General features: G+C 41.7%; 2 protein-coding genes across 3 annotated transcripts in view; one reads left to right on the top strand and one right to left on the bottom strand.

The window, feature by feature from the left end:
- LOC120749537 (uncharacterized) overlaps positions 1-26,248 on the top strand; it is a 325,325-nt gene that overhangs the window by 295,821 nt on the left and 3,256 nt on the right. For both annotated transcript variants that reach the window (XM_040057035.2, XM_040057036.2), the window contains exon 6: positions 23,128-23,568. The gene's annotated coding sequence lies outside the window, so the exon portion shown is untranslated. The remainder of the gene's footprint in view (positions 1-23,127; positions 23,569-26,248) is intronic.
- The window catches only part of PHEX (phosphate regulating endopeptidase X-linked), a 103,458-nt gene continuing 98,185 nt past the window's right edge, over positions 20,976-26,248 (bottom strand). Inside the window, exon 22 of the mRNA XM_040057033.2 lies at positions 20,976-21,092. Coding sequence (XP_039912967.1) covers positions 20,990-21,092 — 103 coding nt within the window. The 3' untranslated portion in view covers positions 20,976-20,989. The remainder of the gene's footprint in view (positions 21,093-26,248) is intronic.

The raw sequence follows: 26,248 nt of genomic DNA, 5'->3' as shown, positions 1-26,248 counted from the left end.
AATTATCTCCTCTGAGAGACTACACCAGCTCCATTAGCTCCCTGCATGTATTTTGCTCCATGCTAACATGTACCACATGCTTTAAATCACAGCAGCTGGTTCCTTCCCACCGCACTTGCCTCCCTCCCCACGCTCCCTGAAATGCCTTTCCAGTTCCCCTTGCTGTGTCTCCTTCACCCCAGTCCCCTGTTAATGCCAGCTGATCTGGAACAGGCACAGATTATTTAGCAAAGCAGGGAACAAAAGGGGGAATATATTTCAAATATTTCTGAAATACCTGCAAAAACAAGTAGTGCAATCCTAGTCCCTCATGCTGGCTTGAAGGCAAAACCAGTGAGAGACTCCAAGTCAGAAAAACAATTTAATAGGAGAGAAAAAAAAAAAAAAAAGAAAAAAAAAAGTAAAATAAAATAGAACACATGCAATAGTACAAAGGAACACTGACAGAGCCAGAATACAACCTGACACCGTGGTGGTAGCAGTCCAGAAGAAGCAGTCTTGTTGAAGCAGTGTTCCTGCAGAAAGGTCTGGTAGCTCTTGTCCTCTGGGAATCCAGTGGGTAAGGCTGCCCCAAACCCCAGATTATATCCAGGTGGGAATGCTTGGCTCCTCCCCCTGGGGGGAGCATCTCACAATGGGCTGATATCATTTTATCAGTCTTGTAATGGGTCCTTGATTGCCCATTGAACAGAGATAGCTCCTGGAGGGAGTTATCTATGAGTCATGCAGGAAGGCATTGATGGGCCATTAACAGAAGATAGTCTGGAGGGAGGGGGCAAGGGAAACACTGCCCAGCCTAGCTTCAACAGCTCATGTCGATGGTGATAGAATACATACTTTGGGCACATCTTACATTGTAACCTAGGACATCCCTTCAGGAGTCATCCAGGTTCATTTCAGTCAGTGAAATGAGAGGGAACTACCAAGGAAGATAAACCCTTACCCATGGTATTTCTGAGTAACTTGATTTGAACAGGATATGGTGGCACTCCTTACCAAAATCTGAAAGTTATCCAGGGAATTATTAAGGAGGTATAGATTTTAAGACAAGGAGGCACAAGTATGTTACCTAATCTGACTGCATAATCCTGGATATTGAATTTGTCTCATGTTCTCCAGGTTAACTAGCAGTTTATTATTATGTAAATAATTATTTTCTAGGCAAAAATGTTTATATAACAATATAGGACTTATTCATTTACCAGTGAATTTCCAGAAGGAAATTTACTTTGGGTTTGGAAACCTGAAAAGTTGAGTATACATCCCCATAAGGAACATTTGTAAGGGTGGGCCAACACTCTCCTAGAAAAGCTCTCCCTGAGAAGTCTGTCCTCTTCTTGGAAAGTAGCCCCTCTGCTTCAGACTTTATATATTCCCTCATCAAACACTGTGCATTTCCTTTGCCCAGAAAAAATGTCTGTGGTTAGTCAAACAGTACTTCAAAGGCATCTGTTTTCTCCTAGTAAAGTAGTAAATTATTGACTCTTAGATTGTGATATAAATATCTTCACCTAGAAAATAATTACTTATGTTCCTCTGACAAATAATAGAAGGAAATCAGATTAAGGGCGTTTATTCCATAAATAAAAAGTAAGATTGTATCCAAATATCTGTCACCAAACAAAACGTTTCTGCAACCCCAATCCATTTGTTAATTATCTCCTCTGTGCATGGAATGCAGCTGTTTAAGAAATTTCTGAAGTAGCATCCATGTCATTGACAGACATCTGTGCAGAATCGGTGATGTGCAGAGAATGCTCTATTTATAGAGAGGCAATCATGCCTCTCTCTCCTTCCCTCCTCCCACCCACAGCTCTTTGCAGTCATATCAGGGGAGTCCCAATCACAGTGTTAATTTCTTCTCAGCTGAAATGTATCCATGAAGTTTAGTCGAGAACAAATGTGTAAAGGAAAGTGAAGATCATTTGTCTTGTGCTGAAGAATATTTTTAGACACCAACTGTAGAGATTTCTTAATATTAGAAAAGGGCAGGATTTGCTGAAATAGAAAGAACATAAAAATAACATTTTACAAATAACATAGCATCTATTATTTACCATAGCAGTCTTTGGGTAGAGGCCCGAAGCAAAATATTTGACTTTGAAGATGAAACAAAAAGAGGTGGCAACTATCACAAAACCTTTTTTATTTTCTTTATGATTTTTTTTTGTTGTTGAAATATAGCCTTTACCTAAAACAATCTTGCTGGAGAAAAATAAAATAAAAGAGCTTTAGTTCTTTTCAACTGCTCACAGAAGAAAAGAGAAACTTCTGTACAATGTTTCATAGGTGAAAAACATTTTATGAAGAGACCAATTTAATTATCTATAGCTTTCTATGGAGTTAGGATGCTCCCATTCCACAGCAAGCACACTGCATCATAAACTTATCGCAGTAGTTCTCGTGTTCCAGCCCCAGAATTACTGAATTTGATTGAATGCTCGTTAGGAAGAGGAATAGGAAGGTTTTTGAGACACTTTGTAATGAAACAGATACTAATTATAGTGTTATTGAAGAGTAAAACATTTCAAAATGTACTTTATTTTGAGGGACTATTCAAATATTAAAGATCATATGTTATTCACCTACAAAGAAAACGAGTTATTACTCAGAAATGGAACATACACAGCAGGGCAGAAAACTCCAACATGATACAGTGGTGAATGTGAAGGCATTCTAGCTAGTAATTGTTGTTTCCAGGAATCCTGTGCTTGACAGCAGGCTTTATGTGGGCACAGTTTAAGTAAAACAAAACCAAGAAAAACTCCTATGAAATACCTTTAACACCAAAGAAATGGCTACACAGGTCCAATGTAAAGGGAATGTATGGACTTTGTGCTTACTTATGTCTTCAGAATTTTATTTTTGCTTGTCTGCATTACATAAAATAAGAGAATTCCATATGCTGTGCATCTCTGCTCAGAATAGCAAAGGATCTTATGATGACTTGGAGGAAGTCAGGGGAACCTGGGCTTCTCATGGCTTTGCTGAGCCTCAGCAAAGGACTTTGCACAGAATTAGCCAGTTGTTTCACTATTCAACAATTCCATTTATGCCAGTGTCGTTATTTGTAAATTTTTCAACGGCACAATCTATACTAACAGCTCCAACTTCTATTAGAAATACTTCTAAATAAAATGAGATACTTACAAAGATCAAGAGATACAACTGTTATTTGTGAATACCCATTCTGCAAAATATCTTAGTTCAGTTCCTGTCAAGGTTAGAGTTAGCTGTAGGCATTTTAGAGCCTGCTAACTAGAATGAGAATCCCCCACAATTAGCTGAAATTTTTTTCTGCAGCACGAATGGGGTGATCTCTTGGGTTTTCCTGGCCTAAGAGAGATATCAAAACATTTTAAAATACTCTGCATTGCCATTCAAGCTCTGCTGAAAGGCAGTTCTGCAGCTGCTTGTTCTGTAGACTCATTTCATGTTATTCACGTCAAATGTTTTTGCATCTCACGCAGTCAGGCTCGGTTCTGCTCCTGATTGAGGCCAGGCTGCAGATGGCTCTGGGCAGCCTGACCTCGTGGTGGCATCCCTGGGGAGGGGCTGTGGAATTAAGTGATTTTTAAGGTCCCTTCCAACCCAAACCAATCAGGATTCCATGATCAGCAAAACTGTGCTTGCATTGCTAATTCCACCAAAGTCCTGTATAAACCCTCAAAAACAAAGCAATTAATTTTTCTAAAACCTGATCCAGCAGACTGATCTGTTTTCCCCCAAGCCAAACTATCCAAGAGCCCAGTGTGACCTGACTTCTTTCATGTGAAACTTAGATTATGTACTAAGACAGATTTAGGCACAACTTTTGAAAGTCTGAAAAGAAACCCTGGCAAGTCTTCACAACTACTGGTGCTCATGGGAGAGAAAACCAGAGTCTGACTACATATCAGCTTATTTAAAAGTCCACATGGCAGAGCACATCACAGAAACCGTCCTGAGTTCCAAAGCAGTGCTGCCCCAGCAGAAAGAATGCCAGGAAAACATTTAGCAGGGAACACCTTGAGGCTAAACTTTGTGTTAATTTGCTTGCCTACCCCAATCTTTTCCTTTTACTGAAGGTTTTTACAACCACTGCATCTGTCAAAGTCAGACACGGATAAAATGCACAGCAGTCAGGACAGAGATTAGAGGAAATCTGGCCAAGGGTTGCTCCCTCCATTCAGTCAAGTCTTTGTGTCTTGAAGCATGAGAGCTCAAATTTTTTAAAGAAGTTATGTAAAATTGAGACTGCATTTGTGTCCCCTGCAGCAGCAGGTCACTCTGCCCTGTGCCCTGGCCAAGAAGGCTCATCTTCCTGGCAGGGAGCAGAGAGATCATCATTTAAATTAACTCCTTGGCTGCCCATGAAGAACTATTCCACAGCAGGCTGGGAAAGTGCCACAGGATTTCTGAAGGCAAAACCACCTGCTCATGATGAAGGACAAAAAGCCCATCTCAATGCACTGTCCATGTGTGTGGTGCTCTCTGGGAGCTCTCCATGTCTTTCCTCCTAAACGATGAGGCCACAGGTATGCTTGAAAGCCAAGGGGCAGATGGATGAATTTGCTGTCATCCTTTTTTTTTATAGTTTGTGTCAATTTTACTCTATTTTGCCAACAACCCCAAGAAGGAGTTTACTTGCTGACCTTTTTTAGATGTGTTGTTACATGTCTGAAAATCAATTTCTAGAGTTGTTGTCTTGTTGTTTTGGTTTTGTTTTTTTTTTTTTTACTCCCCTGTAGCACTTTGTAATGTGTAGGCTGGGGAGAGAGAAGTGATACTGGTTTGCTGGACTGACACAAATGTAACAGGGACACAATTTATGACTCAGCTCATTCATGGTAGATTATATGCTCTTGAGATACTCGATGATTTATAGCTGATGTAAATTGTGATACTTACTGCACCATTAGCAAAGCCATTATCTTTGTCATGAAAACTTAGAATCAATATGTGTCAGAGAGACAGAAGCAGTATTGTGAGCCTGCTGATAAAAATGGGTTTGTGGTGAGGCATTCTAGGATTCCATTTGACACAGGCCTTTAAGAATTCTGAGAATAGCAATTTTACTAATGAAAACCCTGAATTCAGGTAATGTCCTTTGCAATTATTAGGTATGCAGTAATGGCCAGAGTGCATTAGCAGCCTCTCTCAAAAAAGAATTTTGCAAGTCACAACTAGGAAAAACTAGCCTGTAACATGATGCTGCCAGCCATTTTCTAGATAGTAATGAATAATATGTTGAAATATAACTTTTAATAATGAAAATTAATTCACTGAATTAATTATTTTATTCTGTAATTGAAGAATATGCATTTTTTGAGAAATGCAGCACTAATTAGAGCTTGCCAAAGAAGAGGATCAGCACCATACATTTCGGCCACTGAGAACAGGCTGGGTGTCATACTGGACATACAAGGCAAACATCTGAGCTAGAGCTGTAGTGAGCAAGCCACTGGCTACAGTCAGCTCACAATAAATAGTCACACAAACTATTTGTTCAAGGTCAGTTTAAAAATCATCATTCTTCAAGTGACAACTCTCAAGATTTACTTCACTAAATAAGCCATCTTTTAAGATTGTTCACTTTGTGTTTTTTTCAGGAACTGCAATTTGTACAGGAGAACAGCTGAAAGAACCACCTGCCCTTTCTCAAACGTATTGCTGAGGTCTCGGGTTGAGCTGCTTTCAGAGCTCTGGAGCATTGGATGTAGCACTCTAGTCCAGCTCACTCTGGAAACAGTTATCAACCATGAAATTCTGATCTCTCTCACAAAAGGTGCTCACATTTCTCACTTGTAATTTGATATGAACAGCATTTACCATGCAACGAGTCAAGATTTTCCATAAGGCTCTTAATAGCTTCACAGTCATTCTGTTTGGCCCCTGCATCGGTTCCTTCCCCCACCTCTTGCATGGCTGGCTCACCACATCAAACAAATCCCAAAGCGTCTACCCTTGCATCTCAAATGTTCTCAACATCCCCATATCTAGACTGGCCAACCAAAACAGTTGCTTTTATCATGGTCTCTAATCCACCATCTTCTAATTTCACACAGTGTTGATATTATAGGATTAACACTGCCAGAGAATTGCAGAGTATTCCAGGTTTGAAACCCTGCCAGTCTCTAGTCCACTTCCCACTAAAAGTAGGACCAGCAGGTTGCCTAGGTTGCCTCCTGTTGAATTTGAGTGTTTCTTAGGATGGAGACTGCACAATCTCCAAAGGCATTGTGTGATTGTTTGACATTTTTCACACTGAAGATGGTTTTGCTACTATTTTTTATATTTTTCCTTATCTGTTGCCTCTTTTCACTTCATCTCTATGAGTAGAGTTTGGGTCTGTCTTCTCTACACCCTCTCATTAAACAGTTCTGGATAGCAATAAACTCTCCCGTTTGCCTTTTCTTCTGCTGAAAAAACAGTCCCTGTGGTCTTTCCTTTATACCATGTACTCCAGCCCCGTGAACATCTTGGGGACTGGGGCTGAACTTGCCCCAGAAGGTCCATAGCTTTCTTGTAGTGGGGAGCTCAAAACTGGATGCAAAACTTTCAGCACAACCTCATAAATGTCAAATACATGGGAAAAGTCATTTCCTTGGACCCCCTGGGTACAGTTTTGCTAAAATTGTGCAGGATGAGATTGGCTGCCTTTGCCACAGGGATACACTGCTCACTGATATTTAACTTGTAGCACCAAATTGATAGTTCCCTTGTTGCAAGGTTGCCTGCTAATCTCTTAGTCCCTGGCCCAGATGGTTGCTGGGATTCTTCTTTCCAAGGTGCGGGATTTTGCACTTCCCTTTGCTGAACTTCATGAGGGTCCAATCAATGCATTGCTCCAGTCTAGCAAGATTTCCCTCTACACAACTTGGCATCAGCTGTGAATTTTCTGAGTAGTGCACACTCAATATAGTGCCGGGTGTTCCCCAGCCAGCTCCCGGCACCAGGCCGAGAGTGGACCGTTCCCAGAAAGCAGCACAGTCCAGGATACAGCTGTAGGGCTTATGCTCTACAGCACAGGCTGTCAAGCATCAAGGGCAGGAACAAGAAGTGGGGAGAGGTCTTCTCTGCGGTTTCCAAAAGGTTTATTCTAAAGAAGGGTCAGGGATGAAAAACAGAAAACACATAAAGGAGAGGTCTCAGGTGGAGAGTACAACTTTTAACCAATAGGGAAGACACGGGGAGATCATCACAGGGCGGGATTGACAATATACAAGCCAATGAGAACACAAGGGGAGGGGAACGGCTCAAACAAACCAATGGGACTTCGAATATTAGAGGATTTCCTAGGGGATTTCCAGAGCAGGGGGCAGGTACCGTGTGGGATTGACAACTCTAAAGGAGGAGGAACAGAGAACTCTCTAACAAGGAATAGGCCTTAGGGAAGATGGACAGCTAGGGGGAGGGTATAACTTAGACTGAACCAGCAAAGCAGCGGGGAAACAGAACAGACTATTAGGGACAAAAACACACCGCAACACACACTGTCCCTTCATCCCGGTAATTTAAAGACATAAAACAGTCTGGTCCCAAATATGAATCCCTGAAGACTATCACAGCAACCATCAGGTAGATGCACATCGTACTGTTGATTAAAATCCTTGAAGACACATTGTCCAGGCTATTATCCATTCACCTTATTGCTTACTGTCCGCTTAGCCAAGCATATCTCACCAATTTGGCCATGAAAATACTGTTGGAAACCACACCAAAGGCTTTGCTAAAGTCAAAATATACAGCATCCACCACCCTCTCCTCACTGTGAGTCATCTGTCTCGTCACGGAAGGCAATCAGTTTCATCAGGCACAATATGCTGCTGGTAATTCCATGCAGGCTGGTTCCAATCACCCTTTTGACATTCAAGCACTGGGACAGGACCTCCAAGAGGACTGGCTCCATAAACTTTGTCATGTCCTTGCAAAGCTGCTATAGAGCAGCCACAGGGTGATGTTGGCCCACTCCTCTGGTGCTCCTAGAGACATCCCATCTGGACCATCTGGCTTCTATATGCCCAACTTGCTTGAGTGCTCCCTTACTCTGTCTTCCTCTCCTCCAGGTATTGCCACAGAGGACACTACAACCAGCCTCAAGAGCAGGAGAGTCTGAAGGCAATCTTGCACAGCAAAAAAGGCAAAAAGGCACTGACCACCTCCACCATTTCTGTATCCTTTGTCACTCAATCTCTAGCTGTTCTTAGCAGCAAGCTCACAATTTCTTTAGTTCTCCTTTTTCAATTCTGTTATAGAAGCCCTTCTTCTTGTCCTTCGCCTCCCTTGCTAATTTAAACTCCAGCTGCTTTTCTGGTATCTCTCTGTTTTTTATATTATAGTAAATTAAATAAATTCATCCTATTGGTAGTTGGAAAAACTCTGAGGAGTAACTCACTGGAGCCATTCACACAAGGGAAATAGCCAAATGCATCTAAATATTTCAAGACTTGGAAGCAGAAACCAGATGGAAAGGGACAATTTCCAGATGCCAACCCTCCACGGAAGATTTCAAATCCTCAAAGAAAACACCTCATAGAAAATTCATCTTATAAGAGACATCAGAGAAAAAGAATCGTTGTTCTCCTCTGTTACTGTGCAGCTCAAATGCTTTCCCAAACTCTGACTCTTGTGGTATATTTTTAACTCTCAATGCACACTAATCACCAATTGTATTTTAACATTGTCAGCACATTATATCTATTTTCACTAAGAAAGCTTTTGGGGTTTTTGTCACATGGCACATTAAGATAAGCACTTAATTAATTAAGCTGCCCAAAATTGAATGCAGATGATTGGGTGTGCTACCACTTCTGTCAAGTATGAAACATCATTGTTTGGAAAGGTGTAAGACAGCTCAAAAAAAAAAAAAAAAAAAACAAACCCCCAAAAAACCCCCATGGCTGAGCACATACTCAAGGGACAAAGAACAAAGCACAGTTTCCTTCAAATCCTTGCTCTCTCAGGACTTCCTAGGAGAATCGTGGTGCAAATAAATTTTTTGGAAAACAGTAGGCGTGTCCTCCTAGTCTTCACAATCAAAGACTACAGTATTTTCAAAATGCAAATAATAAAACCCAGGAAGAAGATGAAATGTGTTTTCAATCATTTCTTTAAAGATTTTAGTTTGCTGGCAGGTATTAATTTTCATATTTCATGTGAACTGTGCTGTTATTCATGGAGGGTTCAACACATTCACTGTCTTTGTTATGAGTAATTTTTGACATTTTCTCATTAATTATATCAGGTATGAAAATAGCAAAAAGAGAAAACTATCACTGACTATCAAAGGAGGACTGGCCTCTTGCCTTTTTTTCAAGTAACTTTCCAGACTGAGATTGTCACTGTAGAGCTAAGAGTAGGGTTCATATCAGCTGTCTTGCCAAAATTATCTCCTCTTCCCTTTGATGGCAAATGTTTTATCTCTCTTTCTTTTGAACTTTTTGCAATGATGCATAAGGAAAGTGTTCCAGTTTCACTTCATTTTCCACAAAACAAAGCACACACCTAGTTGCACATCTGCTGCTTGGTGGAGCCAGCCTGGCTCCTCCTTTAGTCACCGCCTTCAGGCACATTTCTCTTTCCATGGCAGGGGATCTGAGCCACCAGGTCTTCAGCTGTGTTACAGCTTAAAATGGCAAACAGTACATTGCTTTGAAGCTGTCCCTTTTTACATTCCCTCTTGCTCTGCTGTACCTTGCCCCCCTGAAATGCTCCTCTGGAATAATACGACTATTACCTTCTTGGTTGCCTACATCATGCACATTTTCCTAGCTCCTGAAGTTTCTTCCCACATTGGCTTGAGAATCACCTTTCTGTTTCTCATTTTGTGTGGTATTTTGGCTTATGCCCTCTTGCATTTAAACATTCAAGAGCTCTATCACAGTTTCACATCTCTGTTTTACAACACTTGAATCGTACTTCTTACATGTTGTCTTGACACAGGGAGCAGGGCTCTTCCAGTTCCTGTACTGCATAATTACAGCTAGTTGATTCCTGTAAGAATTATCTGGAAATTATTTCTATATTCACATATACCAAAGCCAGCTCTTTTTGGTGGTAAATGTTCCTTCTCTATAATTGTATTTGTTGGTGATATCCACCCTTTGCACCAGCAGTACCAAGAATGTCTTAGGCAGTCTTCATGTGTCCTTTGAAATCCTGGGAAATTTAACTTTGATGAGGTGACATTCAGTGTTCTTGTTCTTTCTTTTGCAGCCTCCTCCACTGTCCTCTTGACACCAAGGACATTTCACTCAATCACCCCAAGAGAAGGACCTGTTCCCTTCAATTCCACCTGATCTGTCTTTGTTTCCTGAGCTGTCACCTAATATAACACAAGTCAAACAAACTGATCTGGAAATGCCTTAAAATGAAACTTTTCCACAGCAGGCATCAAACCCACATCAGCCATTATGGAAATGGATGTTTCCATGTTCAAAACCATCTCTCTCCAGCTAAAGCATCCCTTGGGCACTCCTTTGTCCTGGAAGCTGGTCAGGACTTAGGTGCTCTGGTGCTGCCATATCTGCTGCTGGTGACCTGGACGTGGTACAGGGCTTGGAGAAGGGGAACAGTGTGCCTGTGGTCTCCATGCTCATGTAGGTCTTCCGCCACCCAAGTGAAGCATTCCCCTTTTGGACTTCCTTTGCTTTTGGCAATGTAAACACTTGAATAACTTCACAAGCACAAGTTGACTAAAAGTTAGGCTCTGAAAAATTTTGACAATGTGGGAGGGTTGAAAAAACCAGTTACGGAACCATTATTATTGACAGAAAAGACAAAGGTAAATTTTGTCCTAAATTGGTCCATCTAAAATATAACGGAGCAAAAATAATGTGTACAGGGGCAGCTATGGGTTCTAGACACAAGGCACCAAATCCCCTTTCACGTATAAAAGGAGGCAGAGAGCAAGGCAGCACGTGAAGCCCCACATCTTGCAAGGTTTCTGTCATTTTCTCACAGGGGTGTGCCTGAAGGCCCTCTGATCCTCTGGTGACCATGGGGGAGGCGCTCTGTGTTTGCCCCGTGGTGAGAGGCCCTGCTGGCCTTGCCCTATGGGAAGAGCTGTGTGAGTGGGCTGTGCTGCTGCGTGAGCACGAGGCAGGGTGAGAGCAGCCAAGCCTCAGGCATCCAGGTGGGACATGCAGAATATGGCTGCTGGGGCAGGGAAAATGTTGCTGGTGCTTTGCTTAAGGGTCCTGATACGCACACCACAGAGGAGAGGGTGTAGGTAGGAGGTTGTTGGAAAAATCCATCCAAAAGCCTTTAGGAGCGTCAAGTGGCAAATTTCCACTGCACACGTACAGTTCTCTTTTGTGAGGAAAGGTGTGGGGTTACCCCCAGTTTCAGCCAGACACCAGTTGCTCCTAGTGACACAGAAAGGTGGCTTTTTGCAGGAGTCCAACTCCACACTTTCCTTAGCTGTACCTGCACTGTTCAATTCTAAAGATGGCACTGGAGGGTTGCTTTGCAGCAGTTAAGTGCAAAAGGAACAAGAAAATAACATCAGACCCTGAAATTTAGGGGAAGACTGCAGCAAAGCAGCTAATCCCACTTGAAAGGATGGGCTCATGTCCAATTACACTTTTTTTTTTTCAAATCCACTGGGAATGCCATTAAACTGATGGCAGTCAGATTGGTGCAGCCACAGCAATCTTGAAAGCATTTAGGATATCTTTGATTAAATGATCTAGTGGGCAAAGACTGAAATTGCTTCTCTAGGAAAACCTTAGCATGGATAGTTTTAATTAAAATCAGCTAATATGAGATTTTTACTTGTAATATCACATGAAAGGGAGAAAACAAAAGTGAATGAAAAAGGGAAAATGCCCCTTTGTTTTCTCTACTGACTGATTATAACCATACTGTTTTAAAATCACTTTGCTTCCCTGTGTAATCATGTTGATGAAAATCTTCTAAAGAAATAAAACAGCTGCACAGACCTCCAAAATCACATTCTTCTCTATCACGTATGCATTGTATTCTTTTCAACAGCTTTCTTTCCAAATGATTCCTTTCCCTTCATTGCCTCTGAAAGCCTATTACTGGATTTATTAAAAGAAAGCTGAATAAGCATGCTGAATACAGCCACAGTGATTGCCTCAACACATGTTGTTCGTGCAAGGACTACTGTGCAAACAGGTTTGAGCTGCTGGCTGTCACTGAACTGAGGCAGAACAAAGGAAAACCCAGCTGAAAGAATGAAATTGTTCACTAAAGGAACGTTCCATATTTTGCCCTTCTATCATACACTGAAGGTCTAAAATAATTATTAAGCTGAAGTCAGACCATGACATTTTACTTCAACCCAGGCTAGGAGGAGAAATGTTCTTATCTTGTCTCTAAAGTGACCTGACACCTTTCCACTGTCTGAGGCTGGGATGGGTTTGTGCTGCCACATGCTGCTGCTGCAAGCTTCCAGGGAATTCGCTCACCTGGGGTGACTTGGGAAGAGGGCACCCTGCTTGCTTCCCACTCCTGCCTGGTGGTGATTGGCCTGGCTGTAGGAGGGAGCAGGAATAAGGAGAGGCCGGTGTGCAGAGCACACCTCAGACATTCACTCACCGTGTGTGCACACAGCACACACGGGCATTTGCACCCATGCACGGGAGGGAGGGAGGGAGTGCATGAACCCGGCAGGAGCCCTGCAAGAGTGCACGAACGCCAGAACTCTGGCAGCTGGGGAGGTGGCACACCAGTCCTGCCACTCTGCCGGTGCTTACACAAACCAAGGTGTGCCCAGTGCTTTAACAGACCTCGCTGGGCCAAGTCCCTTTCTCCTCTCCATTCCATCATGTTTTTCACAGGTAGGCTTCTCTAAGGAGGCAGGAGGTTTAACCTGACGCTGTAAAAAGGTGCACTGTCCCCACTGCTATAGTGGGAACTGGTGGTGGAGCCACTGGGGACTCCCCAGGGAAGGAGCTGAGTCACCATCACTGGAGGTATTTAAAAGATGTGTGGATGTACCATTTAGGAACATGGTTTAGTGGTGGACTTGGCAGTGGAGGCTGACCATCTTTTGCAGCCTAAAGGATTCCGTGATTCCTCTCTGGACAGCAGTGGGGTGCCCTGTTTCCTAGCAAGCTCTCCTTCTCACAGTGGCGAGGTTTGTTCCTTGCTCAGCCATCCAGCAATTTGAGTCATCTCAAAACAAAGAGAAAGACACAGCTGCAGGCAGAGGCAGCTCTGCGGGGCTGTAACATTGCTGGAGTTTGCACAAGCAACATGCAAGTGCTTTTACTACTGGCCTCAGCACCATGGCTCAAGTCTTCCCACTTTTTTGACTTGTCCAAGAAATGTACTTTAATTTCTTGGTTGGGGCAATAGATTTGTTTGTTTTGTCAGGCTGTACCATTTTAATGCAAGTCACACAGACGAGCAGACTTCTTCCTGCTGAGCAGCTTTATGTGCCCATGGTGAACGACCCAGCCACCCTGCAGCCCTACAGCACTGACCTTGCCATGGGCACCGACAGCTTCCCCTGTCAACCCAGTAACACAAAACTTTTCTGCCACATCATGGAGACCAAGACATTTAGGAGATGCAAAAAACCCCAATTTTTGACCTCAGTGTCATAAATAAGCCTACACTTAGTTCGACAGAACATATCAAGTTTATTTTAATGATTAATAGAACCATATCTGGAAAGGGCAAGTTGGAAAAGCTACTTTGCAATTCTGAAACAGTGATAAAGTCGCTCTTGAAATGCTTAAAAATATGAAAATGGAGAATCTGATAAACAAGAGCAAATAGAGTAAGTCCTATGCAAATGACTGAGGACAGGGCAGATTCTGTAAATACCAGAGGCTAGAAATTTCTTTCTGTCTAGAAGAAAATGTGTGTCCCAAATAGTTTTAAATCAGTAAACTTTATGTGCTATTATCCAGAATGACTAAAATGCTGGCCCCACAGATATTAATCACTCAATGAACTCACTGAGGTCAAAGTTCTACCCTGAGACTCATTTTTTTAAAAAATAATTCATATTTCTGACATTTTTATACATGCATAGCACAGACTTACAGACTTCCTGCACTGTGCCCATATATCTATAAAATCATTCATAGCAGTGATTGTACTAATGCTTTGTAGAATCTTTTACTGACTTACAACACTAAAGAGTTTCTAATTTCTCTTTGTCATCCTATTCAGATGTTATTTCCCATTTTGCTCTCTGGTCTCCAGTGCAAACCACCCAAGACACATTCTAGTAGAATGACATGAAAGCACGTTATCTGATGCAAAGCAGCCCTGTTTCACAAACCACACAGATGTTTTTGAGATGCAGCAGCACTGCATTGTTTTGCAGCACAGACCTACAAAAGCACCTCTTTATTCATTGCAAATGCCATGATATGGAGAGCAGCTGATTCATACGATGTGTTCCTTGGTGACAAGAACAAAAAAGATGTATAAAACTAGAAATCGGTGGCAGAATTGCAGCCTGTTTGGGTGCTCTAGACACCCAAGAGAAAGCAAATAGCCCCTCAAGCCCCAGGGCTGATTGGGGTGAACTCAGATGGCACAGCACTGTGACCTCCACCAAAGGACTGAGCTGTAACACACACGTGCCCCAGGAAGTCACAAAGGCAGACAGATCTCCTGCACTCAGGTTTTTCTCCCAGCAGAAATAATCTGTCAAGTTTCAAACCATTCCCCTGACCCAGTCTGGCAACTTCATATCCTACAAGCTTTTTATTTCTTATTGTATAGCATGGCATAAACTCACATGTTTGTGTTTCCCTAACTGTTGTATTTGAGAATGTAATTTTTTTCCTGGTTCTACCCAGATTATCTCTTAGTGTCAAGAGGATGTGACATTATATTTTTTCAGATTTTTATACTCAAATGTCTGCTATTCACATTTCAGAAAAGGACTATGCATCATCCATATAAAGCAACCTAAGTGGTCATTGCTAACAGCAGCACTGGTATGTTAAATAAACTTTGTGGTAGAAAAAGTTTAAAACCCCTTTTGAAGCCTTTCCTCAAGCTTTGTTTACCAGTTTGGATGGTAGATATGGATATGATAAAATTTTTAAACATGTATTATAATGTGCATCTCAGTTCACAACCACAGTTAATATATGCAGCTGTGTGTCTTACCTCATACATAAAAGTGTTCCAGCTTTGGTGCTTATGGATTATTAAAATGATATCATTATATCTCTTTCTTTGATCACAATTCAGTGTTACACTTTATCTTGATTCTCAGCAACTTCCAACTTTGATGTTATATTTAATAAAATGTAATGCTGTGCTGAAGAATCCCTTGGGTATCTTTAATTTCTTTTCTTTTTTATTAATATATATTACACTGTAAATGGGATTAAATTGTCTGATTAGTGAAACAGGCTCTCGCTGCAGCAGTTAAACCCTCAATTCCTCAGGGTGTTATCCAGACACTGTTAAAGCATCTTTCCAAGGTGCTGATAAACCCATGAGAATTCTCTTGGACTGAGGCTGGTTTCACACTCTGACCCCAACCTTTGATTTGTTAATTCATCTTCCTGCACAGAAACCTTTGGTTTTGCTCTTAGAAATGTTGTAAGGCTGCACGGTAAAGTAGGAGACAGACCTTATGCAGGTTTTTGAAGACACCCTGCCACCCCAAACCCAAGAGCAATGTGGAGAGTGACCTGCAAGGGGCTGCATCACCACTGAGCATCATCCAAAAGGTGCAGCAAGACCAACATTGCCCCCACCAGCAGAAATTGCTCCTTGTCACTCATAGACATGATGCTGCCTTGAGGTGGGACAGTACCACTGCTTATGGCCACCCAAGCTATGCCAGGAAACTTGGTCGGGGCAGAGCCCAAGAAATGGAGCACTTAGCCCAGAAAAGCCCAGTTAGTGATGGATAAGGCCCCAGCACAGCCCCTGTGCCCAAACAGCCCTTGAACAAGTGCTCGGTCGTGCTCGTGAGGTGCATTGTGTGCTGAGCTGAAGTTCAAACTCAGCCATGGCACAAGGACTATCCTATCAAAAACTCCTCTGGAAAATGCTTTAAAGCAGTTGAAAAACTGAGACAGGCATGGACTTGGGGAAGAGGGAGTGTGACAGGCAGGCAGATCTTTTCTCACTCTTTCTTTCAGTGGCTTCTGGTTGAGACAGCTCTGCTGTCTGCCCTTCTGCAGCTTTTACAGCATCCAGCCCTCATCCACAGCAGCTCACCAGACATTAATTTCAATTGCTTCCAGCAGGGTGATGAGGGCAAGTGGAGCCCATACTCTGGCTGACTATGCCTACACAACTCTGTGAGAGTCTGAGAGGTCCTTCAGCCTGTCAAGCAGTAAAAGTAGTCTTGAGAACATGGGGCCATATCATTATGCTTTTTATTACATCTCATTAAGACTATATATTATAGAAGTAATATTGTAGAGTTGGACAGTGCCAAGCCAAGCAAGTTTTGCCATACTGCAAGCATAGAAAAATTCTTCAACACTTTGGCTTTATTTGCTAACACAATTGTCTTTAAAACAGTCAATCAAGAACTTACTACGCAAGTAGAAAAATTCAAATGTACAAAAGACTGACCAGTAAATAAAAATGAGATAAAGAAGACCTAAACACAAACAACCATTTAAGTCACTATAGTTCTACCACCTGTGCTGTCAGGCTTCTAACTTTTTACTGGCAGATACATATATATATATATAAAACATTGTTATGAGATATACTTCCAAGCCTGTAATTGAATAATACTCAATGAAAAGATATGCAGACCCACCTGATTATTTTATAAATTATTCAACCAATTAGTAACATTATAGTGTTGCTACCTAAAGAATAGTTAAGTCCCCCTGCACAGAGCACGAGGCAGAGTTTTATAATTCAGTGGAGTTTTTTGGTCCTTCAGTGTCCAGACCCAGCTTGGACATCATTTATTTAACTAAGCAGTTTACACAGGTGAATAGCACAGCTGCCTTTTCAGAGAGCTAAGTCTTCCACAATAAAGAAATATTCACAGTGTATAAACTGGTGTTTTAGCATATCAGGCTTTTTTTTTTTTTTTAAAAAAAAAAAAAAAAAAAAAAAGACTAGACTAAGACTAGACTAGATTAACTAGAATAGAATAAGTTTCTGAAGAAGGAGACATGGGACAGGAGTAGAGGCTGATTCTTTATCTCTACACAGTAGAAAAATATCTCCTCAGATTTACAAAGGTAAAAATGTTTCATTCATAGGTGACCCTTCCCTTCCTGGTCACTAAAAAAGAAGTAAATTACTGAGCCAACAGGAAGAAACATTTCACAATATTACTGACAATTGAGAAAAATAACAATTTTAAAGCTCTGGGGAAAGGATACATATGGTGAAGGATTTGTTTGCATAGATGCAATAAGTGAACCTGAGAGCAATGCAGGAAGAAACTGCTGGCACAGACCCAGGAGGCACAATTCAAAAACAAAGCACAGCCAGGTGGCCTGAAAAAACAGACGCAATGGGCAGAGCCCTCTCAAACCATCACTAATGTCTTGGCTGTCTTTGATGACAAGTTTTAAGAACTTTTTAAATTACCTTCTACTTTGCTTTCCAAATGGTACCTAAGCAGCTTATCCAAATTGAATTGTAAATTGCATGATCAACTCTTTGGTTTGAGGTAAAAAAGCAGCAGGTGAGGCAGGCCAGGATCCTTTTGTGGACACAGGCAAGACCTAAACCCCAGACACTGAGAACCTGAGTCAACAGCAAGAATTTCCTGAATTAGGATACTACCGATGAACGTACCAGTTAGCAGCAAGGACTTACGGCTTCCCCCGGCAGTGCGTGGGTACCCTCTCAGCTGCCAAAGTCAGGGTACAAAATCTGGTCATGCCCTCTCTTCCTCTCTCCTAGTGCATTGCCCCCAAAAGACCCAGCTCCCTACTCTCCCCCCAGCCCAGAACCTGTCCCCTGCCTGCTGCAGGGGATGGCCTAACAAGGATGAAAGAGTTTGCAGTGGTTCCTGTGTCATTGGAAAAATGCACACCACCGTGCAGAAATCCTTGGTATTAAACATGAAAGACCCCAGCCTAACAAGGAGCAGGAAGAGAGACATTTAAGGCAAGAAACATCAGATATTTTAGAAAAAGTTCCTATCCAGTACAGAGAAACAACTTCATAAATCACAAAATTAAAGAATCTCTCCCACTGGAAAATAACCATGAGAGAGGAATTCTTGGAAATGCATCTCTGATTTGAGAGATAAAATTAGAAAACCCAAAGTTGACTGTTGTGAAATCATCTTTGTATATTCCAGTAATTTAGAAAATTCACATAAGTGCCTGACTGGATGTCCTTATTTTTCTGAGAACGACAACCATACTGGTACTACCTTTAATTGGGCCAGGATGTAAACCCTGAACTTTGTGCTGTTGATCCAAAGCAGCTAACATCAAGTCATGTCAGTGCTCGTATGAGCACAGAAATAGAGTCAGTACATACATAATTTGCTAAGGAACTTTTCCATTAGCCAGCAAACAGTATCCCTTTGCTAATGACCCATACCTACTTGTTTGAGGAAAAGCTCTATGAAAATTCTGTCACCACTATTTATGTGAAAAATACCTCCAGGAAAAAAATTTAGCAGCAGCAATTCAAATGATAATCTGTAATCCATGGAACTCAGGAACTGAGCTGGCATGAAAGAAGGGAAAATGCTTTCCTCTTAAGAAAACTATAACTTTTTCCAGGAAAAAATTATAAAAGAATGTTTTGGTCCCAAATCGCAATATTTTGTTTCTAAAAAGTGGCAACACAGCCTTGAGGACAGGAATGTCTGCTTCCTGGAAGGTAGTTTGAGATCCTGTCCTTTTCCATAAATTATGCTTCCATTATGTCCCCCTCCTTTCTGAATACACAGAGGAAAATAACCCAATTTGTTTCAATTAGTTAGCTTCGGTAAACGTTCCTCCACCATGACTGTTGGACAACCATAGAATCAGAATCATAGAATGATTTGGGTTGTAAGGGGCCTTAAGGATCATCTAATTCCAACCCCCTGCCAGGGTAAGGACACCTCCTTGCACTTCCACCAGGTGGTTCAGAGCCCTATCCAAAATGGCCTTGAACATTTCCGTTCCAGTGCCTCAGCATGCTCGTGGTACTCAGTGCTTTGGATGCAGCCCAGGACACTTGTTTTTTGGGGCTGCAAATGCCTGTTTCTGGGTCATGTCCAGCCTCTCACCCACCAGCTCCCCCAAGGCCTTCTAGGCAGGGCTGCTCTTTATCTGTCATCCCCAGCCTTTGCTGATACAAGGAGTTTCCCAGCCCTGGGTGTAGCCCCTTGCACTTGGTCTTGTTAAACCTCACGACAGTCCCAAGGGCCAATTCTCATCATCCAAGTCCCATTGGATGCCATCCCACCCTTCAGGTGTGGCAACCACATCACTCATCTGTAAACTTGCTGAGGGTGAATTTGATCCCTTTATCTATGTCGTTAATGAAGATATTAAATGGCACTGGTGCCCTTGAGGGGCACCACTTGGCACAGATGTCCATTGGAACTCTGAGCCATTGACTACCACCCTTTGGATGCGACTGTCCATCCAAGTCCTTATCCAACAGTATTTGACCAATCCTTGTAAAAAAGTTTATCTTACTAACATTTTTATACTGATAAAATTAAAGAATATAAAAATTATGTTTTGCAAGTATGTATATACACGCAGAGACAAATATGGGTTTGCAGTAATTAAATCAGTCTAAAGAAACTCCTTTTAAAATAGTTCCACCATGTAAAAATGAAATAATGCAGAAGGTATAAATACATACCACTTATATAAGTACCTTTCTGTTAGGAAAAAAAGAGTTGTGTGTGCATCCTCCCTCACCCCCATCCCATCCCCCACCCCCCCTAGTAACAGTTATGTGTTAAAGTTTTTCTGCTGTAATAAAATATCTTTTAATGAATATTCTTAAAAATCAAATTGAAAACTCAACTAGTCTGTATTTTTAGTGTACTTTTAAGTCCTCTACTTCTAAACTGGTCTTTTATCTAGACAAGTCAAATGATGCTGGTACTCTGTTTTTCTGTCACATACTCTTACCTTAAAATCACAAGTCACCCTGCCCCACACAGAACATGAGGCCAAACATGCCCATTAGTTACAATGTCATGTAAGACACAGACACTATAAAATCCATCATTTAAAACTGGTATAGTATTTCTACCTTTAAAAAGATAAATGTAGATGAACGCATCTTCAGCACAAAGTAAAAACCATCCCTTGGGAAAAAACTGCCTATAGTGTAATCCGGGGTAAATGCTGCAGTATTTATGAATATTGTGGTGCTGGGAATCCTCTCTGAGAGCCTCTAATTTTCCCCATACATTGATTTTTATCATAAGGTGTTCTAAAATTAGAAGAGGCCATGATCTGAAAAGTATCCTTTATGTTTTAGTCCTAGAGATGGATACTGTGAGGTACTTTCTCAGCTTGAAACTGTTCCAAAACCAGAGGCACTAATCTGACATATTAAACTGAACTTATATAAAGTCTTGTGTCTTTACATCATGCAACATCATTTCTGGCATGCTGGGCTGTGACAGCATAAGTTATGAAAATGCAGTATCACGCAGCAGATCAGAGCTGGCTCTATAGCAGGTCATGAATTTCTTCATCCAGAAAGAATAAATTTTGTGTGGGAGCATTCTGCATAGAACCCCTGCAGAGCCATAGATTAAAACTGGATTTTAGCATTTACATTTTGCTCAACTATAAATCAGGAATTAGAATTGATAATGGCAGTTATCCATCAACAGCAGTGCAACTGCAGATGAGCCAGAGTAGCTTTATGGCTAAAAGGAGTTAGTTGGGTTTTTTTATTATGCTTAAAGACAAACTCTTCTATTTGGAATATTTCTAGGCTCTACATAGGGAATGATCAGATCCATTAGCATGGATGAGGAAGATGCATTTGGAGTAACACCTCTCCAGGTTTCAGACCATCATTCTGAAACTGGCTGTGGGCTTGAGCAGTTCACATGGCAGCCTCCTGCTGACAGAAGAGCTGGAAGGGACAGCTACCACAGCCGGCAGGACTCTGCCCCGCGGTTCATCGTCGTGTTCGCTGCGCAGTTGAAAGCTTTACGGAACTCTTCAAAGTTGCTCATGGCTCCAATTACTCTGCAGAGAGAAAAGTGATTGACATGCAGGTTGCCTTTTGTCAAATACTACAGCTCTGCAAGCATTTCAGTGTTTTCACTTCAGGCTGAATTTTCAGGCTTTCATATAATTTTTTCCACAAATAAAACCAAAAGGTCCAGGAGAAGGGCTCCTAGTTAAAGTTAATATGAAGCAAATACTGGTTTATGCTTTGAGAAACATCTCGCTTTGCTAGAAACTCAATAAAAAACAAATGCATTTTGTGATACTGTGTCCTTTAGAACAATTTTTTAATATAACCCTTGGTGTAACTCTTGGCAGCACAAGTGGGAGATCAGCAGCAGCTGTGCATGGTGGAATCCTTCTTCTTCCAGCCTTGCAGACAGCTGCGGTGCAGCAGACAGGAGGATGTAAGCACACACTGGGGTTGTGCTGGCAGTGGTTTCATGTGGTTCCAGATCCTCCTAACAACACACTCTGCACACCCACATGCAGTGGGTCCCTGGGACTTTGCAGGCTTGGGGGTAGTTACAGCCTCTTGTTGGGCAGCTCAGCCTTGCACCTGTGAGCTTCTCAACTCCTCTGATATTGTGGAAATATATTTTCTGACCCTTCTGCCCTGACCAGGTCCCAAGCTCTCTTGCTTCTACCACAAGTGGTGTGACACTGCATGTCCCTGCATGTGTCAGCATGTCCCTGCCTGACACAAGCTGGACAATGTGTCTGCATTCCAGGCTGGCACCTTCAGGCATAGGGAAGAGCTTAGCCTTTGCATGCAGTCATGGTTGGCTCCTGCTTTCACATCTGCATTATTTGCCCCAGTCAGAAACTATTATTTTACCTTTGGTAGATTGCAGTTGTGTTGTTTGCTGCTTTTCCCTATGTTTTTAACCATCTTGGGATTTACTAACCTGAAACTTGCAATGGTATTAAAGAGCTTCCTGAGATAGAAGCAGAAAAATATCTACTGTGTAATTGTATACCTTTCCTTTGTTATGCAGTGAGGAGGCATTTTTCCATATTGCAGACAATCACTTTCTCAGTGCAGCTCAGCACGGTAGAAAATATTCTTATTACATTGATTAGACTTTATGCGAGTAAGAAAATTTGCAGTCGTCTGGTACAAAAATGCCTAAAGGTCAGTTTTGTAGGGAAGATTACCAAATGAGGTTAGGCTTCAAACAAGATATACAACTTTACTATAAAAAAAATTGCAGATACAAATTCAGGGACTGGAACGTCAAGAGCTGGTCGTGCAGAACTGCTGCTGACGTTGGTGGGAGTTCTGCCTGCCATGCCAGGGATTTCAATCTGAAATTGGCATTCAAAAATAGCAAAGATGTGCTAATACTGAAAATCTGCCAATTAAAAAACAAATAAACCCAGAATTTTTCCAGTGGAAAAATCTTTATGTGTGCATGCGTGCCACTTTTCTACCCCTGGTTTGATATTGCCACACATTAACTGAAATCAGAGTGGGGTGTCTGGATTTCATCTCATTGAATTACAGCAGAGACACCTTTCCTTGAGCAGGTCACGCTGGCCTCCCTTGGTAATCAACAGAAAGATGTACCTGCAGAGTCTAAGTAATTTAATTTTTTTACCTGCTGAAAGATGATTTATATATATATATTAACTTCTAAAATGCTATTTCCTTTTTGACTGTGAAGAGAAACTGGTGTGAGTCTTTTAGATGTACACACCTGTGCTCTAGATATGTGTTGTTAATTTCTATAATTTTTATTTTACCTTTTATAATTACTTTTAAAAGGGCCTTTTGAGCTTTTTGGACAGAAAGAGCTGTCAGTGTTGGAGCTAGAAGTACTGCAGCTATGCTTATAATAGTCTTGGGACATAAATGAAACCAATTAGAGAGAAATAGATATTTGTTAGCTCAGGTGATATGATTTGCAAGAGGAGACAAGCACTAGTGCTTTTCTTCAGTTCTGAAACAGAAGCCAGTTCTCAGTATCTCACACAAAAACCAAGAAAAAGTTCTGTCTATGTTTTCTAGATCTCAAATTAATCTAAACTTCTCTGAAATTTTCTTTCATAGCCTCATGCCTTCAGGAGTTTTCCTAATAAATACTCTACCCTAGAACTCCATGTATATCACTATCTGTAAGAGATGTTCCAAAGATCCCTCATCTGCCTCACGACCGTCACCAAGGACAGAGAATGAAACCCTGAAACCCCATCACAGGAGTTCTGGCCTGGCTGAGGTGGGATGTCTGCCAAGTGTTGCTGCAGGAGTGTTTGCTGGACCAGAAAACTGGTCAGGAACAATGGGCAGGTCATGGTGGACTGGCTGTGCCTGCTGCAGAGGACTGGTCTGTCCTGTACCTGTTCTCTCAAAGGAACCCCCCATGCTTTGGCCAACTGCCTGTCACTTTAGAAAAGACTATAAAGAGGACTCCCTTAGTTAACCAACTCGTGATCACCCCTTGGGAAGACGCATCTATTGGCATCACCAAGAGGACTCCATTCTTCTTTGTTGGTAGCTATAATCCCTTCTTTCTCTTTCTCTCTCTCTCCTCCTCTCCCTCTATTGCATACTGTGATTGCACTCAATAAAAGTGCATTGTTGTTGAGTAGACAGTTGTTGTCTCCTGCTGTGTCTTTTGTGCTCTGAGATCACCAAATGAACCATCACGATTTCTGCCCTGTATTAGAGGATCATGACATTTAATTGGCAACACAGACAGGATCCAGATGGCAAAGGGGTTTGCAGGTTGTGTATAGTCTGTAACGGGAAAAGCGTTTCGCTCCAGCCGCACCTTGCCCGACACCTTGAAAGGGGTGAGCGGTGTCAAGAAAGCAAGGGGGGTGACTCAAATTTCCCACAAACTGTACACACCTAGGTGTAAAGCATCCCCATACTCAAGTTGAGGGTTCTGCCTTCAGGATTTCACAAAAGATCTCATTGTGCAAAAGGCGGGACTGATTTTGTACTTGTGTAATTTTGTGACTGTCTGGTGCAGTGAAGGGACAACCTGTTCAGTAACTAAGGAGTACCTCCCAGGCAGATTTGGTCTCTTCACCCACTCAGGGAAGCGAAGGGAGACACAGCTGAGCTGTGTGAGTGTGTAACTGTCTTACCTCCCTGTTGTGGTTTTGATCTCTTCATAAAATGACTGAAAACCTTAGTGCAAAAGACAAAGCTGTACTTTATGCTCTGCTAGCAAAACATAATGCCAAGCTCTCTCCTGGAAGAGAAGAGTGGGCTCAAAATAACTGGTTTAATTTGGAGAGTGTGATTGATAGAGTATGTGTTTTACAACATGAAACAAAATTTAGATTTGACCAAGATAAAGCCATAATATGTTCTGTTTTAGGAGCATGCCTTACGGCTGCTATACAAAACCACTTTAGGTGGTATAATGAAGAGGAAAAAATTATAGAATCTCTTCAAAACTTAGTGGGAATTTTGCAGAAACAATTAGATGAAGAAAGGAATGAAAATCATTTGCTACGGGGCCTTGAAAGATGAGTAATCTAAGAATTCATAAAATCCCAACTCCCCAAAGGAAGCAGATGAAAAAAAAAAACAACCTACGTTAATTGAATATACCTCCAGAAGGAATTGGAATTAGTAAAAAATTGTGGGGAATACTGCTGCCCTTGTTTGAGACCCCTGATTAAATCAGAATACAGCTGTCCCCCACAAGAATCAGAGACAGAATATATCTTCTGAGTGTCTCTCACTGGAGGAGACCAAATTAAATTGACTGAACAGGAGGCCAGTGGATATGGGGGACATGGATTTTTCTTAACAACAGGAGACAAACATGACACATAGTCCCTGACACAGCACACAGCTTTCTGGGCTACGGGAATTAATCCTTTGGAAAGGGGAGACCCTTTAGCTATAGGCAGTACCCCCAACCAGCTTTTGGAAAGCGTCCAAAAAGACGCCTGCCTGCAAATGATACATGAAAGGAAATTATTTCCTGGATATGAATCCCCAATGCAAATTACCTGTGCAGCCTGAACGAATGGCTCCTTTAATTTGGGGGCTTCCAGAAGCACTCAAACCTACAGCAATTACTTTACAAAAAACCACAATGGTTTTAGGACCCGTAGAGAGGCTGGATAGATTCCTTGGAAACCCAAGTGACCAAACTGGATCTACCAATCCTGGGTTTACTCCATATTCAACCCCCTCTCAGCCACCAGCTTCTCAGTCTAACTCATCTGCCGGTGATCGTAAAGTTTGGACATGGAGTCAGGTTGCAGTAGATCTCATTAATTACAGTAGAAAGTATGGACCTGTAAAAACCCCAGAGGAAAAATCAGAAAAAACAAAAGGTGTTAGGTATATTGGGGCTCAAGATGCCCAAGAGTTAGATCAATACATTGATGATATCCTTGTGGGATGAGATGAAATAGAAGAAGTGGGAGACATCCAACAGAAAATAATCTCCCACTTAGAAAGTCTTGATTTGCAAATTCCCTCTGAAAAAATCCAAAAACCTTCACATGAAGAGAAATATTTGGGAATTTGGTGGAAGGGAGGTATGACGTATCCCACCTGATACCCTAATCTCCTTAGATCAAATTAAAATGCCTGAATCTGGGAAAGATCTTCACCATGCTTTGGGATTATTAGTGTTTTGGAGAAAACACATCCCAGATTTTTCCATAATCGTCAGATATCTTCATGACTTGCTGAGGAAAGGGATAAAATGGGAACGGACTGCTTCTCAGGAAGAAGCAATGCAGTTGTTGATTTTTGAAGCAATGGCTCACCAAGCCCTTGGCCCTACTCATCCTACAGACCCTTTACAGGTGGAATGGGGGTTTGTCAATTCTGGGTTGTCAGTATACATATGGCAGCAATGTCCTGAGGGTCCAATGAGACCTGTTGGTTTTTATTCCTGTGGTTTCAAAGATGCTGAAAAAAAAATATACTACCTGGGAAAAAGGATTGTTTGTGGTTAGCTTAGCTCTCATAGAAGTGGAGAGGTTGCATGACAACAACCAATTGTCTTGTGAGGCCCTTTCAAAGTTATTAAAACAGTCATTACTGGGACCCCCCCACCTGATGGGGTGGCCCAGAGGACCTCAGTAAGAAAGTGGTATGCTCAGATTGAACATTACTGTAACATCTTCTCAATAACTGAAGAAGCTGTGAAAGGTGTGAATGATAGATGGGGAGTAAATGGGTGTCCCAAAAT

The sequence above is a fragment of the Hirundo rustica genome, chromosome 2 (genome assembly GCF_015227805.2).
Source record: "Hirundo rustica isolate bHirRus1 chromosome 2, bHirRus1.pri.v3, whole genome shotgun sequence".
In the NCBI taxonomy this organism is placed as follows: Eukaryota; Metazoa; Chordata; class Aves; order Passeriformes; family Hirundinidae; genus Hirundo; species Hirundo rustica.
This window is presented reverse-complemented; position numbering and strand designations above follow the sequence as displayed.